Genomic DNA, 19,909 nt, shown 5'->3' with positions numbered 1-19,909 from the left:
TGCTAGAAATTATCAATTGTTCATGCTATTTATTCCGCGTAGACAATAACTCATGTCTAGATGAAGTGCCAGCGTGACTGCCGCTACACTGAGCCCCACTGTGCTCTTTGACACAGGGCCATGTTTCATCCTCCATTTAGGGGCAGCAGAGAGAGGCATCAGATGGTGACTTTCTGGGGTTGCCCGGAGACTCCACGGCAGTGAATCCTGCCTGCTTTTCGGCCCTTGGCCGACAGACCAGCCGCGGGACCCTGCTGTGCGCCATCCAGAGAGGACTCTGCTTGGGTAAGGGGATCAAGCCGAGCTGTAAGCACACCAGCTGGCCTCCCTAGGTCCTCCTTGTACTGCTCCTCGCACAGCATCTCAACCTGCTAAATACTGCCCTACAGAGGCTGTTGCTGAAAGCCAGCTACATACCTGGATCTTCCAATGTTTTTGTTTCATTTGTATTGCAAACAGATTCTGCAGCAGCACCGCTGCTGGACGGAAGGCTGCCTGGCAGATCAGCAGAAAGCATTTCGCTGGGAAAGTTTTTGTAAATAACACCTCTGTTGATACTTGCTTCAACCTCTCCTATTATTATCTCACAGACATCATCATCCCCTGCGTGACCAGAGCATTTTCCCACTGTATCCAGTTGCGACATTATAACCAAAAGATTGCGGTGTCCCGTGGGGTGGCGGCAGCGGGAGCGGACACATGCGGGAAGACCTATTTCCATGCAAATTTTCTTGCTACTAGTATTTGTTGCTTCAAAAAGGGAGTTGGAAACCTAGCCCCGAAGAGCGCCAAGGCTGGCTGTTTGGGGTTAATGTTAAGGTGGCATATAAAGCGATAAGAGCCGAGTGCTTCAGGGCTCCGCAGCCGCCTCGCAGCCCACCCGGGTCTGCAGCGCGAGCGCTTTAAGCGGCCGCCCCGCGGGGGCCGGGGGAGCTGCGGGCGAGCGGAGCGCTCCCGGCGGCGCCCGCAGCTCCGGGCTGGGCCGCACCGCACCGGGGAGCCGAGGCCGGGCAAGGCCGCGGGCGGGGCCTCCGACCCGAGAGCCGGGCGCGGTGCGGGCCTGCCGCTCCCGCCGCCGCCGCTCCCGCCGCCGCCGCTCGGTGCGTGGCCGCAGCCGCGCGGGCTGGGCTCGGCTCGGCTCGGGGCGGCGCGGGCGGCGGCGCTGTGCATGCCGGGCGCGGGGCGGCGCGGGCAGGAAGCGCTCGCTCCCGGCTGAGCCGAGCCCAGCCGAGCCCAGCCCAGCCCAGCCCCTGTGCAGCCGCCGGCGGCGGGGGCGGGCGCTGCCGTGCCGGTGCCGCTGGGGCACGGCAGAGCGCCGCGACGGAGGCGGCGGCGGGATGGGGTTGGCTTCCTGAAGCGGGAGGGGGGAGGGCGGGAGGGGTCTGGTTTTGCATTTCGGTCCCTCTCCGCCCCCCCTCCTGCCCCTCTGCTCCCAAGTTCGCCGCTCTCGCCGCGGCCCTTCCGGAGCGGCTGGCTGCGGGCTGCCCCTGACCCGCTCCCGGCGCTGCCCGCGGCGGGGCGGGCGGGGACAGTGGGGAGCCGAGGTAACCCGGGGAGCGGCCCGCCGCCCCCGGGGAGGCTCCGCGCTGTGGAGCGGTGGGGGGAGGCGGCTGGCACAGGCGCCGGGTTCCGCCGCCCGCCCCCCGGCACCGCCGCCGTCCGCCCAGCGCTGGCAGCCCCGGGAGATGGTGACACATGAAGCGTGCGGGAAGGACCATGGTTGAGAGGACCAGCAAGTTCTTGCTGATCGTGGCCGTCTCGGTGTGCTTCATGCTTATCCTGTACCAGTACGTGGGGCCGGGGCTGAGCCTGGGTTCCCCCAGCGGCCGCTCCTACTCGGAGGAGCTGGACCTCTTCCCCACGCCGGACCCGCACTACGTGAAGAAGTACTACTTCCCCGTGCGGGAGCTGGAGCGGGAGCTCGCCTTCGACATGAAGGGCGAGGACGTGATCGTCTTCCTGCACATCCAGAAGACCGGCGGCACCACCTTCGGCCGCCACCTGGTACAAAACGTGCGGCTGGAGGTGCCTTGTGACTGCCGGCCCGGGCAGAAGAAGTGCACCTGCTACCGCCCCAACCGCCGGGAGACCTGGCTCTTCTCCCGCTTCTCCACGGGCTGGAGCTGCGGGCTGCACGCCGACTGGACCGAGCTCACCAACTGCGTGCCCGGGGTGCTGGACCGCCGGGAGAGCGCCGCCGCCAAGACGCCCAGGTACCGGCCGCCGCCGCTCCCCCGTCCCCGCCGCCGCTCGGGCCGCGCACCCTGCCGCCCCTCGCCCCAGCCCTGCCGCTCTTGAGCCCCCCTTCCCGCGCGTTGCAGCGCGCTGCTAACGTGTTGTGCCCCAACCTGCCCCGAACCGTTCCCCAGCCGCTTCACCTGTCCCCTCCCGTCCTCCAGGCAGTGCCCTGCACCTTTCCTCGGCATTCCCAGGCACATACTCTGCTCTTTCCCTCGCACGTACCTGGTACGCGGCACCCTCAGCCCGTGTTCTGCTCTAGCGGCCACTGTGGACCCTTTGGCAAGCCTACGTATTCGTGCCGCTTACTCTCTTTTCTAAACCTTTAGTCTTTATCTCAGACCTCGCTTGCCACCTATTAGTACCCATTACACCATACCCTAGTCTCAAGCTTGCCTTTGTAATCAGCTTTGCCCTAACCTGCGCGCCCCTTTTCCTCTAGCTGAAATTGTTCTCCAGTGCGACTGAGAGGCACAGCAGACTTCCAGTCCTCGTGTTTACCCCCTTGTTTTACCCCCCTAGTCTTTTTTGCACACTGCAGAAAACATCCCTTAAGCATCCTTCCATATGTTCCTTGTTCTTTATCTTGATGGGAGACTTGAGGTGAACTCTTTTGCGGAAAGGAGCTACCTTGTATGTGTTCCCTCTCTCCTGGTGCTCATCTGTGCGCCGGGAAAGAGGGAGAGCCATCCTAAAGCACCCCTCAGTGCATCCCCCTTGAACACTCAGTGTATTTCTGCCCTCTTACCCCGTTATTTCTCTACCTTGGCCTCTATAAATAATCAGCTTCAGAGGAATTTTCTGTCTGAAGTACTCTGGTAAAGACTGTGGCTTATATGAAGATGTCCAAAGATGATGTTCCTTTAGCTGAATATACCTCTGTGTCTTTCATTTCAGGAGCCAGTTTTTTTAATTGATTGCGATTTTTTAACACCACGCACGCCTTCCTTGACATATTAGTGGTTTTATTATGCTTTGTAATCTGTTTGCCTTAAAGTTTCATTCTTAAAGGTGTCTAAGATCTTATGCTAACATTTGCTTATGCCATATGCTGTATTTATATGCGCATTGTTAATACCATACATAATCCCTTTAGCAAAAAGTGGCCTTTAAGAAAGTATGTTTTGGCATTGTAAGAGTTTTTTCTCTACATCTTTTAAAGGTGATTTTTAATCGTATTTGTTCCATTGGAGCTGTGTGCCATTGCTGGGGTTCTTTGTCATGATTACTGCTGTTCTCAACCCGTTTCAGTGTTAGTCATCCAAGTACTATGCTCATATTGCTGTCATGCTGCCTGACCCTGGAGCAGCAGATTGAAGCTTGTATCTAAAGGGCTGAGTATCCAGGCTTTACTGGGGTCTCTTATTTTATTAATAAGGCGCTTGACAACACCAATAAGTAAAATACCTTCAGCCCATCTGGTTGTTGTTGAGATTTTAGTGAAGTGTTCTAACGAAAATGTACAAAGTTCAAATCTTATTAAAAAAAAAAATTTACCCGTTTTGCAAACCTTGGCACTTGGCTAGCAAACCATTAACCTTGTATAAAGACCTGTGTAGTTTTATTAATTGTCTCAGAGCTTTGTGTGCTTCCGTTGGTGGTTTTGTACTAAAATCTGCTATGTGTTCAGTATTTAACTGTCTCATCCTACTTAGCAGTTCTTTTTTGCATAGGTGCCTGAGAACAGGGCACTTCAGGTTGTGAAGTAGCTATTAAATTCCTTACTGGGACTCATAGGCTTCTGGTTCTCAACTTCCTATTGCCTCATCTCAAATGCTTGTAAACAAGATTTTCTTTGCCATTTGTTTTGGAAGATGAGGAACTATATGCTTCTATATGCTTTTTAATTGTCTTGATCTTTGGATGTGCAGGAAAAATAATGAATCCTGTCCGATTCTGTCATGTCTCTGCATATCCAGAAACAGTTCTGCTTAATGTGGTCTCCTTACTTCCCTTAAATCTAAACTAGAACTTTGTTTTCCGCAGTGTAAGAACATGATGTGGAAGTTTTACATAATCTAAGGTTTATCGCCTTGGTCTGTTGAACAAAAAATGGAATTTACTGTTCATTGTATCCTGGGAATGGTTTTGGTGCAATGAACAGCTGCTGGTTATTTTAATAATACTGTCCTAGGATACTGCTCTGTTGTACTGCAGCCCAGCTGAGTAGGCACCTTCTCCAAACTATTATTTATTTATGTCTAAGAAAATTGGGAATAAGAGACAGGCAATGCTTGTTTAAAATAAGAATTTGATACATTTTCTTTGTTGGAAAAAGGATAGTCTTGTACTACGTTCGTTGCACTGAGAGAAACATAACTTTATTTCTCCATTGTGAATGTCAGTTCTCTTATGTTGAAACAGGACATGTTTTTACATAAGGCATATGCTAGAGAGGCTACTGTTCTGTAATGGAACTGAACTATGAAAATAACTCTCAAAAGGGGGGGGGAAGGAGCAGTAAGCAACCATGCCGGCAGGGTTCACTCAGACTGTAGTATTATCCACTCTGGGTTTTGGAGCACAGTCTTCAAATTCAGCTTTTAAAGCTAATGTACTGGCCTCTGCATTTACTACTTAATGTGAAGTTTAAACCTTTGTTCTTCCAATTGTATGTTTATCCCCAAAAACAAAACAGCTGAATTGCGATTACAAATAAATCTGTCTTCTGGTGAATGTTGGAAAGCATGAAGGTCATTCAGTATTGCCCACATGTACAAATCATGAGCTTAAAGCTGTTAACTTTGTAAGGAATGCAGTTTTATCACTGCACAGTGCCCTGTTGCACTGCATTCCATAACCCGTGCATGGTACATAAATTTACAATGCAATTGCTCTTTTTATTGTTCTGCTGTTCTGTGTTAGCCTTAATGATTAGGAGCCCTAGATTGCCAAAGACTGCAATTTTTTTCTTAGTTTTCTTTTTTTATTGAGACAGTAAGCAGTTAGAGATGGGTGTTTTAGCTCTATGGGTCAGCACTCTTAAAAAAAAAAAAAAAAACCAAAAAACAAACCAAACAAAAAACCAAAAACAAACAACAAACTACTCGTTCTTATCCTACTCCCACCCTTCTACTAGTGACTTTCCCTGTTTTTGTATTCAAAAGACTTCTGGACAAGCACTTCTTGAAGCAAATGTTATGTTTTATACACAGCCACTAAAAGAAAGAGATTGATTTGTTTGGGAGCTGTAAAACTTGGGACTCCAAGAACTCTGAAGCTGGCTGTGTTTATCAGTTAAGTCACTTAGCTGCAGTTTTCTTCATGGCTTTAGTAGAGGGCAAATTCCAAGATTTTGGGAATGTAGGCCTAATCATTCCTTGTAGTGTTAGTCATAAAAAAACTGCTGGGAAAGACTTTTTTTTTAAAAAAGAAGATAATACTAGGATGCATGCTTTGAGGCATCATGATGATACTTCAGAAAGTAGAGGTGAAGCAGTTTCTGTGAACTGCGCCCTTAAAGTTGTCTCACCTAAAACTGAAGAGATCTAATCTCCCCAGTTGATTCTGAAAAAAAGACAAACTTTTCTGTCAGCTCAGTTCTTTAATTTGACCTCCAGAATTAGAAAAATCTATTAAGTGATCCACTGTAACTTTTCCGTCTCCTCCATCAGACTGAATGATAGCCCTTAGAAGTGTTGGAAAGGTTTCCTTCCTAGCCCCCGGAGGAAATGTGATTCAGTGTCCCTTTTGGCTGCATCCTCCTCCTGTGCTCCCAGCATAACAGCAGAGCTAGGTGTTCTGAAGTTGTCCTTGTAGGACACGTCATGTGTGAGCTTGACTCTAATGTAATGTGCTGCAGGAACAATAAAACAAATAAATTACACTGAAGGAATTCTATATGCTTACTCTCCTACCTCTTCTCAAAGAAAAACCCAACCCAACCAACCTAGGCTTTGTTGCTATATTGGTGGTTTCTTCTGTCACATGAAAACAAGAGCGTCTAGGCTGGATGTTTCCTGAAGACTCATTATTAATGTGGAGAGAACTTTAGGGCATACAGCTCCTTTAAAAATGCATTTCATGCCAGCTGCCTGTTGCTGTGGAGAACCCATTTACCTGGTAGAGTGTTGGAAGGACATTGCTGGCTTTGTGCTCCCACAGCTCACATGCATGCTCTGACTTCTGTTATTCTCTGTCAAGAGTTTTTTTGTTGCTGCTGTTGTGGGATTGTTTTGGGGTTTTTTGTGTGTGTCGGGTTTTTTTTGTTTGTTTTTGTTTTTTAGTGAACCACCTCAAGACAATAGTTAATCTTGGCTTTGTGTATGTGTTTCTGTACTGGTCTGTCATAGAAGTTTGGTTTCTGAGTTCATCTATGTACAAAAAAGATCGTCAAAAGTATTTCTTTGTGATTATAAAAGCATGTCCACAATTCCAATTTCAATATTCTTTCTCAAGATTGCATATGCTTTAGAAATAAGAAAATTGTAATCCACATACTCTTACATAATAAATCTATGGCTGGTTAGTAAAACCTGCTGTTAAACGTATCAGTCCAAGTTTTAGAATCTCTCTGATAAGCTATATAGGCTTTATGTTTTGGGGTTGGGGTTCTTTTTTTTTTTTTAAAGAAACAATTAACAGGGCTCAGCAGTTTTAGTTTGATTTTTTGAAGTGTGAACTTTCACAGCTTCCAACCACATATCTGTCCCTTTGCAGGGATCTGTTCTTGATGAGGTTTTTATTATATGAGTGCTTAGGAGCTGCAGAGACACATTGTCAAAGACCAACTGTTTGAGAATGAAAGGTTTTACCACATAATTTTTATAATATTACCACTTTTTTAAAGCTTAGGGTTATCATTCTTTGTGGATCTGTGTGTACTGGGTGTTGTGAAATACCTGTCTGCAGAGAGCAAGGGGCATTTTTTCCACTCACCAGTTGACTCAGACTTGTTTCTCTCAAGGACCGGTAGGGAAGTATCAATATAAGCCTATTTTCAGTAGCCTGATTATTCTCTCAAATCCTTAGCATGTGGAGTATTTTAAAGCCTGCTAGTCTGATATGAAATCTTTTGCACCCAGTTGTGCTCATCCATAAAGCCAGGTTGGTTTTTCATACCCAAACAATTCTGAAGGGCTGGATAGTTTTGTAGGGAAAATCTTTAAATTTGACATAGTAACTAAAAGTAACTGAAAGCTGGAACTCTTCAAATAGCGGCCTTAAGTCTGAGGTACTGTATTTAGCTGAGCTTAAGACTTCTGGCTAGTACACCAGGTTTAATTACTGTTTTTTTTTCTGCTGTTGGCAAAGCAGAAGGATGTGTCCTTAGATATGTCCCTGCTTGAGTGTATACTTACACTAACCTGATTTTGTAAAACCGGACATTTGGCTCTTCTTCATTAATCTTTAAACAAAAGTTGCATCATAACATAGTAGTTTTGGTTTTCTGCTTAGAAATTTGCAAACACTCTTTGCCCAGACCTCAGATTTTGCCTTTTTGCCCTTATCCTTTCCTACTCTCCAAATAAAAGTGTATCCCATTCTGAGCAAAACCTTTGATAATCACTGTAAAAAAAAAAAAAAAAAAAAAAAAAAAAAAGAAAAAAAAAAAAGAAAAACAACAATTGTGAAATAGTTACTTTAAAAGAGCTGGCTTGAATTTTATTAATGACTGAACTAGATGCTTTGATATGTACTCCCAGTGTAAGGACAGTCTTTAAGGAACAGTCCACTGTAAATGCACAGCTGCTGTATTCCACCACACTAGTGCATGCACGTTTTTGGAGGCTAATTGCTTAGAGATTACAGTCTGTAAAATTTTGTGTGAAACATCTTGGCCAAACCGCTGCCATGCCCTGTTTTCGAGCCTCTGCTGGGCCGTCCTGTTTTGTCAGTTTGAAATGCCAAATAGAGGGCCTGTTCTCTGTCACTTATTGAGCAATTTTAGTGTGCGTGTATCTCTTCCAAATTAATGTGATCTTGAGCAATGCCACCTTGTGAACTGTGTCGCATCTTGAAAGAAATATGTGATTTAAGAAAATTGGAGTTCGTTAGTGCTGTAGGAGCTTTAGGTGAAAAATGTGATCTGCAAGTATGTGAATTTGATGTCACCTGATAGAACAGCTGCAGACTTACCTGATGTGACTGGCTGGGGCATGCCTGGGTATGTGTAGTGAGGCCTCTTCCCTGCAGGAGACTGGTGAAGGTCTTTAGTTGGATATTAGAATGTGGAAGAGGTCATATTACCTCTTAAGAAAGCACTGCTAGAGGAGATTATGTTATAACTTGGAGATTATTACAATACTGCCTTCCCTCTGGGCCATCTGTTTCTTCTACGAAGGAGGAAGGGATTAGCCTCCTCTGGTGGCCTCTTCCTTCATTGATTTGCAGGGTTAGACTTAATGGGTTTGTTCAGCAATCAGCAGAAGCTTTTGGCTGCCTGTTACAGAAATTGGAGGAGTGTAACCTGGGACCTGTTTTCTAGAAAGTAATTCAGAATATTCAGGCCCGGAGTTATCTAAGAAAACTTCTTTGTGGGTTCGTTTCATAGGTGAAATTGCTGTGCCTTATCTAAGTCATATTTGTACGCAATGCCCATGCGTCTGGCTCTGATTAGAGTCCTCAGTGACTCCTAGCCAACATGTTCCTAACCCAAATATTAGTCATAGCAGTGACAAGCAGAGCCACAGAAGAATGACAGAAATTAGTCAAAGGGGTTGTGGCTGTGGTATTCTAGTTATAATGACCTGGAAGCAAAGAGTGGCTGTACAAATAGAACACACCTGATTTTAAATTCAGTTAGGAATATGTGGCTTATCAAATGTATTGCACACATTCTGAGTCTCCCTACTGTATGTCCTGCTGTCTTTTACATGTTATGGCTTTTGTACATCTCAAAAAATGGGAAAGCAGCACGGACAATTGCCTTCAGTCAGTTGTAGAACCAAGGTCACTGCTTTGTGACTCTTTATTTTAAACTCCCAGTTATTTCGCAGCAACTTTACCAAATTTGTGGTAGTAATGCTTTAAATAGGTAATATTTTGTCAATGAACACTTGGGCTTGTGCTTGCTTTAGAAAGCCAAAGTGGCATAGTATAACTCCACAAAGCTTATCTTTGTTTGTGCTTGTATTTCCAGAAAGTAGAGCAGAGAGAAATTTCCCATTATTGACTGAAATTGTGCTTTGTCAAGCAAAGATAAAACACGGTCTTTAACTCCTAGTAATCACAATTGTGATAACCGCTGTGTGAAGATTTTTTGATGGAGTCTTGCTTGATGTGGATGGAAGGGAATGATACTTTTACATCAGAAGCAAGTATCTTCCTAAACAAAGATGTTAGTGATAGTGTGTTTAAAGAGTATATGAAGCACAGGAGGAACACAAAGCTGAAGTAGTCCGTTACAAATTCTCTTGTTTCTGAAATGATGGTTGGCTTTAAAAGCAAAACAAAGAAATCTCTACTTCTTCTAAAGGAATTAAAGTAGAATTGATGAGGGAAAAATAACCACTAGCATAGATTGAAGGTGACACAGTTTCTGTAACTGTTGTTGATGTATTTTTGTTCACCTTCTATTTCTGTAATGGAGTACTCTGCTGAAAATCCAGTCTGAGAATCTCTCTGAAGAGTTCTTTGGAGATTATTGCCACAAAGACACAAAGAACCTTAAACACCTCTGTACTGCAGCATGTCAAGCTTCAGATCTGAAGAGGATGCTTCAGATAGTCTGGTGTGTTACTGCCAAAGGAGGAGCTATTTACCAATGCATGGCTATTTGAGCCTGAGATCCCTCATGACTGGAAAAAGGAAGGGTCCATGCAGAGAGAGGTTGTCCAATGAAAATCACATCATACACTTAATAGGGTTTAGTTGTTTCTACTTGTATTAAATGGCATACATCCGTCCTCATTTCTGTGCTTAGCCACAGAAGTATGATATACTATACTGAATGCTGCTTCATCCCTACAAACTGCTGAGTACAGCTAAGGATATGAAATATTCTGGGGCATCTCGGTTCTGATGATGCAACCAGAAAGGATTAAGAAACTCCTGTTGTCCACCTCTAACTGTAACCTGAATTTCTTAGCAGTACTAATTATTTTGCTCTTTCACCTGTATGACTCAAAACCTCTTACAAAGTATCTAGTAAATAACACCTGGTGTTATATTCATTTACAACCTAAAACAACTCTTAAGTGGTCTGTCTAAAAGCTGGCTTTGACCATAAATTTCAGACATATGTTAATGTACAGATCTTTCCTGCCCAGTGGCTTTGTCTCTTTCAGAAGCAACTGGTTTCTTACCATGTTATTACTACTTTGCTCTGTACTTGCCTTCCACCCTATTCATAGTAAGTTCTACATAATAGCTCACCTATGTTTTTATAGAGGAAATATTTCACAATTTCCTGCCAATTTAAACAAGAAAACAGTGATCTGCAATTAACTTTTTATGGTCTGTGTTTTCCTTCATAACTAATCTCCAGCCTATTAAGCAGAGATTCTTTGATTACACCTCACTGCAGATTGAAATATTGTAATTCCTTTTATGGAGCTTCTCTACGTGACTGGGGTGGGGGGAAGACCTCTGAGCTTCCTCAACTGCCTTTGCATTTTTGTTTTTAAAATACACCAAATCTCCTTTTTGGTTAATGTTAATCTTCAAGTAATTACAAGATTATTTGAGATTTTTTTGCCAAATAGGATTGCTTAGAGTTTCAAAATGCCTGCTGACTTTTCATTGTCTAATTTCAGATAGGTTGAAAGGGGCCTGGTTTCTGAGCAAGTGCTAAAGAAGTAAAAGTGCTGCCATCTAAAAATTCCTTCCATGTATTGCATTTACTCTACATTTTAGCCTTAGTTCTCATGTTAATTAGACATACACATGTATAAGATACCTGAATACGGGGAAATGGGAAATATTCAGTGACTTTTGAAAGAAGATCTTGTGAAGGGCATGATTGTTCTTTCCTTTTTTTTTTATCCTTACACAGCTTGAAGAAAAAGTATTTTTTCCCCCCTCTTAGGTCTCTCAGAAAATTTAAATGTCCAGACAAATCTTGTAAAAATAGAATTGACTTTTTTGTTTAAACTAACAGCTCTTGCTGCCATGACACCCTTGCTCTCAGAAAAGATTTTAGTTAGGATATCCATGACCCTATATCAAAGCATTGGGGAGGAAAATCAATGCCTCATAGCTAAGACAAACAGCAGCAGCATGCTGATTCACCAGTTTCCTGACAGGTTTTTCTTTCCTAGTGGAGATGGGAAAAGAACAAGGAGCACAAGAATCGCAGAGTACAATCATAATCAGTCAACCATCCCTTCTGTTAACGTGCCTTAAATCATAAAAGACAGGATTACCTTCTGTTCTTTGCCTCTTCTCTTTCTTGCCACCTGTATCTTTTTTAACATCTTTGAAAGAGGAAACACAGATGTGACCTGGGTAGTTCTGCAAGGGGGAAGATTGAACAGATATATCCTGTCTGCTGAAGCAATTACAGTAGGGGTCATTTAGATGAAAACGCTCATTAAGGGAAATACTTCATCTATTGTATACTATACAGGAAAGTACATATGCATAGGAGCCCTTTTGGATAAGGAAATGCCTTAGCATTTTTTCTAGGGGTGCAGAACTAGAACTTCTTGTTCCAAGCATCTGAGTGGGGTTTCCATCACTGGTTATACTGTTGTGGTTGGTGTTATTATTTGCAACACACCCAAAATAAATCACCTTGAGCCTTTTTTTTCCCTGAAGTTTTCCTTTGATTTATTTGACCAGATTTCCACATATGTTTAGAAATGACAAGTTCTTTCTAGTGTGTAGATAACCTGACTCCAGAGGAGCCTTAGACCTGGCTAAAGGCTTCATTATTAATTTCACCATTATTGTAGTGAAGTCCTGTATTTTTAACAACCATATTTTGTTACATGTATCAGGATTCCGACTGTTGCTACCAGTAGATTTGATTTTTGAAATGTAATATTACTCTAAAGACTAATGACTCAATATTGCCCTTCTTTATTCAAGCCATTATATAAGCACAGCGTTTAATCTGCCTCTTTCTCTTGTACTTTGCAAACAGGCTTTGTCTGAGCAGCGCGTCATTTCTTTGTAATATCTGAGCAACCTTTATTTTCCGTTCCCTGAAATAACGCTTTCCTCCAAGCTGGCATCTTCTTGCACCTTGATTACTTCAATACTATATTCCTGAACTTGATAAATTAAATCTTCCTCTTTCACTTGAGATATCTCTCACTGTCTAACCCTCTCACTCTCATAAGTTACTAGAAGTAGACCTTGAACTCTGAATCAGCCAGTAGTCCCCACTTCCATCACACCTTGAATTTTCAGGCAAATTCAGTCAGACTTTCTAATATGCCTAATCTGCTTATCAAGGGAGAAGTTTCCTGTGTTGAAATGCAAAGTTCCTTGGTTGTTGTTCATGACTGAGAGCTCATAGACCTGCGCTATTATACACGATGAGTGCTACTATCAATGGAAAAGCTTAGCATTGATATTTGGATTAGACATCCTCAGAAATGTTTGGTGCTGAAGCAAGCTAGGGTAAGGACCTAGCTTGTCATATGCTTAGCTCATACGAAGGCGCTGTCACCTTGGTTTAGATGCCCATGGCTTGACTTTTCATCCTGTGTGGTATGCAAGCCATGGTCAAAGTTGTCCCTTATGCCTAGAACATCCCGCAATGTGCTCCAAACCATCTGGTCACTTTTTGGGTGCTTCTAAAGTAATCACTTAATAAAGAATTGAAATTTGGTCTATTTTCTTAAAAAGGGAAAATTTATTTGAGAGTGTATTATTACTTTTTGAATGCTTTATAGTCTTGCAAGACATTGTTTGCTTTGCTAAATTAGGGTAAGTCTGAAGAGGGGGAAATAATTCACTTAAACCGGTGCTTGGTTTTTTGGCTTTTTTTTTTTTCTTAAACCAAGGATTTTTTTTAAAAAAACAAGGTTTCTCACCAAAACTCTTGTGTGATCGCCTTCTACCACCTTTCTTAGTCATGATGTGAATTTTGTCCATTTACCATTCGCATACATTTAAGCATTTCTGAAACTGAGTAGACTAGCAGCTTGAAGCCTAACATGGCAGAAAGTAACTGCAAAAATGCCATGTCTGCTATATTTAATTCATAGGCTTCTTATGACTAAGGGGGTGGTTATAGTCCAGCACTGTGAACCCTGTGTATTCCAGAATATGAGAAGAAAATCCATGCATCTATTTTTAAATATTGCCTGTGTCCTGAGATCTTTATTTGGGGTTTCTTTTTGTTCTGATTCTTGAAAAGCCCCTTTTTTAATAGGTCAGAAAGTTTTAAGCTTATAAAATGTAACTATGCCAACATCAGAAACAGCTCTTAATCTCAACAGTCAAATTTAATAGAGTCAATACACTTAAATCTTTTGAGTGAGGTATTACCGTCTTAGGATGAGCCTCTTAACACTACTCAGAAAGGGTTGTTTTCATGACTCTTACTAAATTGGATGGAGCTGATACCTGTTTGTGCAGTCAGTCATACACAGCAAACACATGTATTACGGAAACAAGGAATTAGCCAATAAATATTTTCAGCAGTTACACTTTAATAACCAGTTACCAATTTTCAACCCCAAGTGTTCAGAAGTCAGTCAGGCTCCAAGCAGACAAGTGTTCTGGCAGCTCATAAGAAAATGCCAGCTCCAAATATTGAAATGATAAAACAAAAATCACCGAAGGATACATGAGTTTTGGTTTAAAAAAATAACCCTGTCATTACCTGTCTCTGACAAGAGAGGGCTACCTATAGGTCATCTCTTACTTGTGACTTGGGTGTGCCAAGAAGGGACTGAAAAACAGCTTCCACAATTCTATTAGTATGAACTTGGGTTTGGTCATGTGTCTTGAGGACTGATATGACTCCCACCAAAAAGGGAGTATAGGGAGGTTGTTCAATGGCAGGAGCAGTTGTGTTTAACTTCTGGTTGTAAAAAGAGCATCTGAGGTTGGGGATAGAAGAAAAATGAAATAATCAGTCCATAACTGAGGATGAGGGGAAAAAAAAAAAGAAACCAGGCATACCTTATGTTGACTAGGATTTTTAGATATTAATCAGTTTGTTAGTTACAAGTAAAGTGTTTTGTTAAATAACCATAAAGTTTTTGACTTAGTGAAGACATAGTTTGCATTTCTTGCTGTTCTTTCCACCAAATTTCCTTGCCCCAGGACTTACGTAGGATTTAACACTGAAACTGTGTGTAATTGTTTAAAGGAATAAAATTAGACTACAACATGCAAGAAAAATACTCAAAAAGTCTAGTGTGAATAAATATAGTATGTGTGACAACTAGCCGAGTAAATTTTAGTCATTTGTCCCTGGCTTCTAAAACATATTTAGATCTCTAACTGGCAATGGCTAAGACTATATTTTTATAATGTGATGTAGGGAACTCCTTGGAAGAATAATTTGGCAAATTCTGTGTAATTTTTTTACTTTTTCCTCAGTGTGTTAGCTGCCTTGAGACAACTGAGAAGGTCGTGGATTTGCCTTCAGCTAGTCTGAAGGTTTTCCATGTTGTGACGTGCTGCTTATAGCAGCTTCTGTGATGTAGCAATGCATTAAAGGAGGTGTCTTTCCCTGAAAGCATAATCGAAGCTCAAGAGGTCTCAAAAATCATGATTAGTGCTTTGAAATGGGTTAACTTGCAGTGGCTGTGATATAGAAGGTTTACACAGTCCCTTCAGTTTTCTCAGTTCAGGAAGCAAGTTCGTGTGTGTTAAGCTGGCGACGTGGTAAATGAGTGGACCGCTGTGGCCAAACATGGTGTTGCATGAGGGAAAAGAACCACATATCCTTGCTGTCTGGAGGTGGCTGGCTTTGCATACACTGGAGTATCCGGCTTGCTCAAGCAGGAGCTGAAACCTTATCACTTTCAAGGGCCTGTCAGCCAGGTGTTTGTATCTGTCAGGTCTTCCTTGAACTTCCTTGAACTCAGAAACATTACTGAAGATTTCTGTAGATTATGCATATGCCAGCAGTTCTTATCTAGGTGTTAACCTGCCTATGACAGCAGTTCCTGGGAAGAAATATTCCTGTAGTTAGCTGAAATGTTTCCACAGTGCTTACAACAGTAGCTGTCAGCAGGAGAAATACACTTGTTTTGTCTGAATCTTTGCAATTGGTTGATGAAAACAGTTTTGTTTACTCTAATAGGATTTTACCGACTGGAAAGCAGTAGGAAATTGTCCATCCCATTTCCATCCCGGCAAAAGGCCCAGCCAGGGGTGTGGAAGTTGTGTATTACAAAAGCTGGACAGTTGCCTGTATTATTAGGTACTTCAGGGAAGCTAGAAGAAACTGTTCTTAACCCAGCTGTCTGTCCCAGCTTGCTCAGGCAAGTTTTTAGGTTCGTTTGACAAAGCTAAGACTGGGTTATGCACACTATTTGCACAGCCAGCTTTTATGTTGCTAAACCGTAAGGTGATACATGTGGGGAGCTGGGGGATGCTGGATTTTGTAGCTGTTCAACAGAGCTTTTATATTCCTCCCAAACAGTTGAGCTCCCAAGTACAGGGGTTGCTTCTCATGACACCTGCAGGAACCATGCATTTTTCCCCACCCTGTCACCAAAGCCATTAAGAGAGCTTCTCCTTGGTGACTGGCCCAGGACAGCAGCATGTGAAGGAAGCAGCACCAGCAGCAAACTCTTTTGGTGCATAAAAAAGGACGATTCTTGCTATACGTAGATGTCAGCTTGTATTTGTGAATAGCCCAGGCATCACCTCTAAAAGGCAGCCTACTTTTCATATCCAGGGATAGTGCTACTTGCCACCTCACCTGAAATATTTTAACAGTAATTATTTTTTATTGTATTGTCTGTTGCATGTATCACCTTGGAGCTCTTTTGAAACAGGTTGCCTGCACAAAACTGGAGAAGCGTTTGTATCCGATTAGTTTCCCAGCCTCAAAACTACAGATGACAAAGCTGTTACCTAGCAAAGGTACATAGGGGCTATTGTTCTTGAAGCGTGTACACATGGGATGTGTATGTGTGCACACTCCGTTTCTTCAAATTCCTCTGCAGTGTAACTGTTAATCCCTATGCCATGCTGAGCTGGGATGTTATGTGTTCTTTTTAGAAATGCAGAAACAGAGGCAAAGGTTAAACTGTTTGCCATGGCATATGCCAGGATTCCAAATCTAGGATTACAATAGGTGCATGCTAAGTGCTCATCCATGTTCTTACACTAGTAGGTTATGCCCCACCACAAGATGGGTTGTACAGTATGATCTTTCCTTCTTGGAATCTGCTGAAGGAGTGAGCTTGAATTGGACTGTGTAAAAGATAACTGTGAGAAGATTTTCTGTCTCTCCATCAGGTGCTATAAGTAAAGATCTTCTAAATCAGTTTTCTAAATATCCTGAAACAAATGCAGAAGTAAATCTTGCAGACTGTCCACAGCATGACTACTTTCATTTGGAAATAACTCCCCCCTGAGGCTTTCTCTCAAAAGGCGTTCTTGATGAGAGCATTTTCTTCCTTGTTCTCTAGCTAGGAGGGGGAGGTTTTGACACTTGAGGTGTAGTTGGACTATAATGACAATATAAATCACAACAGGAAGTGTGCAACTGCAATATATAAAACTTGCTGGATGATCAATAGTTTCTCCTGAATACTGCGTGGATAGTGGCTGGCTATGATAAAGCACTGGTTGTCAGCATAACACTCAGCTGGAAATATTTCAGAAACTGAAGGATGGATTCCTTGAACATTTGGGAGATGTGGGACGCTTGGCCTGCCAAATACTTCAGGCAGGATGAATCCACCCCTTTCCTAACTAGGATATTTCCTGGCTTCTGAAGTTATTTGGGGATTGTCATGAAAAGTCTGTTTTCTGGATTGAAGCCTGACCAATCCCAAATCTGGAAATAACTTCTCATGAGAACAAAAAGAACAGTTATCTATGTCAGCTATACTGTTGTGGGTAAGTGAGATTTAAAGACTCTTGCCTAGTGCAGAAAGGATCCGAGAACAGCTTTCTCTTACAGAAGTCAGAAGAATTACTTTCATACTGAGTAATTTATATGGCTCTTTACTCCTTTTCATGGGCATATGTGTTTATGTTGGGATGTTCATAAAAATTTAAACCAAACCAAGTTAAAATAGATGCATTAAACTCAAGCAGGATGCAATATCTGTATGAGCCATGGCATCTTGAATTATTCTGAAAATAATTTTGTAATCTGTGCAAAAAAAACCAAACCCGAGTATAAATCGGAACAAGAACTAGTGAATTCCAAAGGTGTCGGCTGTTATGATCTTGTATACCCCAGAATTTACTGTATATTGCATACTGCTGTAATATCCCTGTCTCAAAAAGAAAAGAAAATATTTCATGTAAAGTGATCTCTCTGGGATCAGTGAAGAGAGAATACGAGGGGGAAATGACTGGGCGTTAACAACTTCCCACAGGATAAAGCACAAACAGTCCTCCCTTCAAACAAATCCAATTACTGGGTGTGAGTAGGAGCTCTGAATCTTAGTGGACTTCTGCAATTAAGAATACAGGCCTTGTGCTCCAGAAAATAATTAAGCAAGTGTTTATAGTGGTGAGGGAACTCAGAGTAGGAGCTGGTTATACCAATTCATTCTGGTTATTGGCCTTTCTTCTCCCTTCCTATTTATAAATAATTTAAATGTGAGTAACAGCTAAAGCTAGAACTACACTACATGTCACATAAGCAGGGAAAAAAAAAAAAAAAAGATTGATGATGCAAGTTGAAACAAAGGCCTAGTTGTTTAAGTTCCCTTTAAACTCTCTAGAAGTTCACATGCTTTTAAATTACACCTCCAAGCCTGTATGGGAAAGCTACAGGCAAGTTTGAGAAACGCATTCTTCATTCTGTTCAGCACAGAGCTGACGGTGTGGCGGGAGAGGGAGGAGGAGTACAAGCATGAGAATGGTACTTGTAAGTGCTTTGCTTGGGTAGGGATGGAGTTAGGACCAGTGCCTTAATGTCATGTAAGGAGATATCTGGAGCTTTTTGTCCCCAGGTCACTAGATCAATGCAGAACATGCTTAATGTGCTAAAAGCCCATATCCATCTGGTCATTACTTTCAGTGCCGCTCTTAGTTGCATTTGTAGAGAGGACATCTGTCACCTATATATATGGCACTAAATAGACCCCTATTTCTTTTGCAGTCTTTGTTGAGCATGTAAGATTGAATTAAATAGAGGAGCTCAGCTATGTGAATGTCCAAGTCATTCATGATGGGATAAGGGTTCCTCTGATGATTTCTGATTTCATCAGCTAGCCTCTCTCATGCCAGGGGGCTCCTCTGCTCTTTGTGAATAAAACAGTGATGGTAGAATGTGACACAGGTACAGAGTATGTCTGTACTACTGTTGGAGCATATCTACTGCAGTGTCAGAACTGCAATCCTGACATCTGTGAATCATCTCACTTTAGTTCTGTGATATGAGGAGTATCCAGACTTGTATCCATGTGGTCCTGGGACACAAGGACCAAAATATTTAACTTGAACTTACTCAGGTTAGAAAAGTTGCCCCAAAGGCACACAAAATGGGGAGTAGGAGAAACCCAGCCTTTGAAATGAAACTTTTGGGCATAGTCACAGCAGGAGTCACCTCAGTAGCTTGGGCAGCTATGGGGTGCTCTTATTTTTCCTTTCCTTTGTAATGGAACTATACAGCTCTGAAGAAGTTTTTATAAAGACAATGAATTGTAAGCTAGTGCAGGAGACGGGGCAGCTTTCCGGTATCAGCTGGCAGGAAGACAGATAGAGACACTGCATTAGTACCAGAAATAAACATGGATCTGCGCTTTAGACATGGAGTTCAGCTTTCTCAACATTCGTACTGTCTTGTACTTTTGGTTCCTGTTTATATCTAATTAGAGTTCCCCTTGTTTGGGAGAAGGAAGGTCTCTCTGAAGTAGAAGCTGTGAGGGGTGTGACTCTGTTAACAAGTTAGTGCAAGGTGAGGGCATGGATTGCTGGCAGGTCACTGTTCTGCTCAGCCTGCCTGGTGCTTGCTCTTCTTCCGTGGTAAGGTGCGGTGTTTCAACCTCAGCAGAAATGGGTAAGCTGCTTCATGCCTGCTGTGCAACAAAAACATGCCCACGGGTTTCATGGCATAGGTGGCGTGCTATAAACTTCCATGATAACATACCTTCAAATATTACAATTTAAAACCTATTGCATTTAGATTGAGAGGAACTACAGTACTACGACCTCAGAGGGAAAGATTAGTGAACATCTCTGCCGTATTCTTGAGTCAAAAGTATTTGCTGGTTCTTTTGCTTGCTACAGCAATCTTTACCAGAGGTAATGTACCACCAGAGCGTCAAGAGGTCGGGTACAAATGTTGTACAGGGCCTCCATGCATTAACTCTGTTCCTCACACACTGCAGCAAAACATCCTTTTCCAATTTATTTTTTTTTCTTTTAACCATTTGGTACCACCTCCCCTTCCCCCTTCCCCTCTATTCCTCTATATCAGAAAGAAAAGAATTGTAAATGCAGGCGCTCAGCTAACTCTCAACCTGAGAAAGATGGAATTGGTTTATTTGGCCGGAAGCCACAGAACTAAGTGAACCTGTCATAGGATTCTTAGCCACTTATGAGAAAAGTCTGGGTTTAGTTTCAATAATTTAGTAATGAAATTCAAGCATGGATAACAGTTGTGGTTCACAGTCTCAGGAGAGGT

At 42.7% G+C, this 19,909-nt stretch overlaps 1 protein-coding gene across 1 annotated transcript in view; it reads left to right on the top strand.

The window, feature by feature from the left end:
• Positions 1–1,215: 1,215 nt before the first annotated feature.
• The window catches only part of HS6ST1 (heparan sulfate 6-O-sulfotransferase 1), a 209,069-nt gene continuing 190,375 nt past the window's right edge, over positions 1,216–19,909 (top strand). Inside the window, exon 1 of the mRNA XM_064457271.1 lies at positions 1,216–2,213. Within this exon, the coding sequence (XP_064313341.1) occupies positions 1,696–2,213 (518 nt within the window). The 5' untranslated portion in view covers positions 1,216–1,695. The remainder of the gene's footprint in view (positions 2,214–19,909) is intronic.

This window comes from Phalacrocorax carbo, chromosome 7 (assembly GCF_963921805.1).
Source record: "Phalacrocorax carbo chromosome 7, bPhaCar2.1, whole genome shotgun sequence".
Taxonomy (NCBI): domain Eukaryota; kingdom Metazoa; phylum Chordata; class Aves; order Suliformes; family Phalacrocoracidae; genus Phalacrocorax; species Phalacrocorax carbo.
This window is presented reverse-complemented; position numbering and strand designations above follow the sequence as displayed.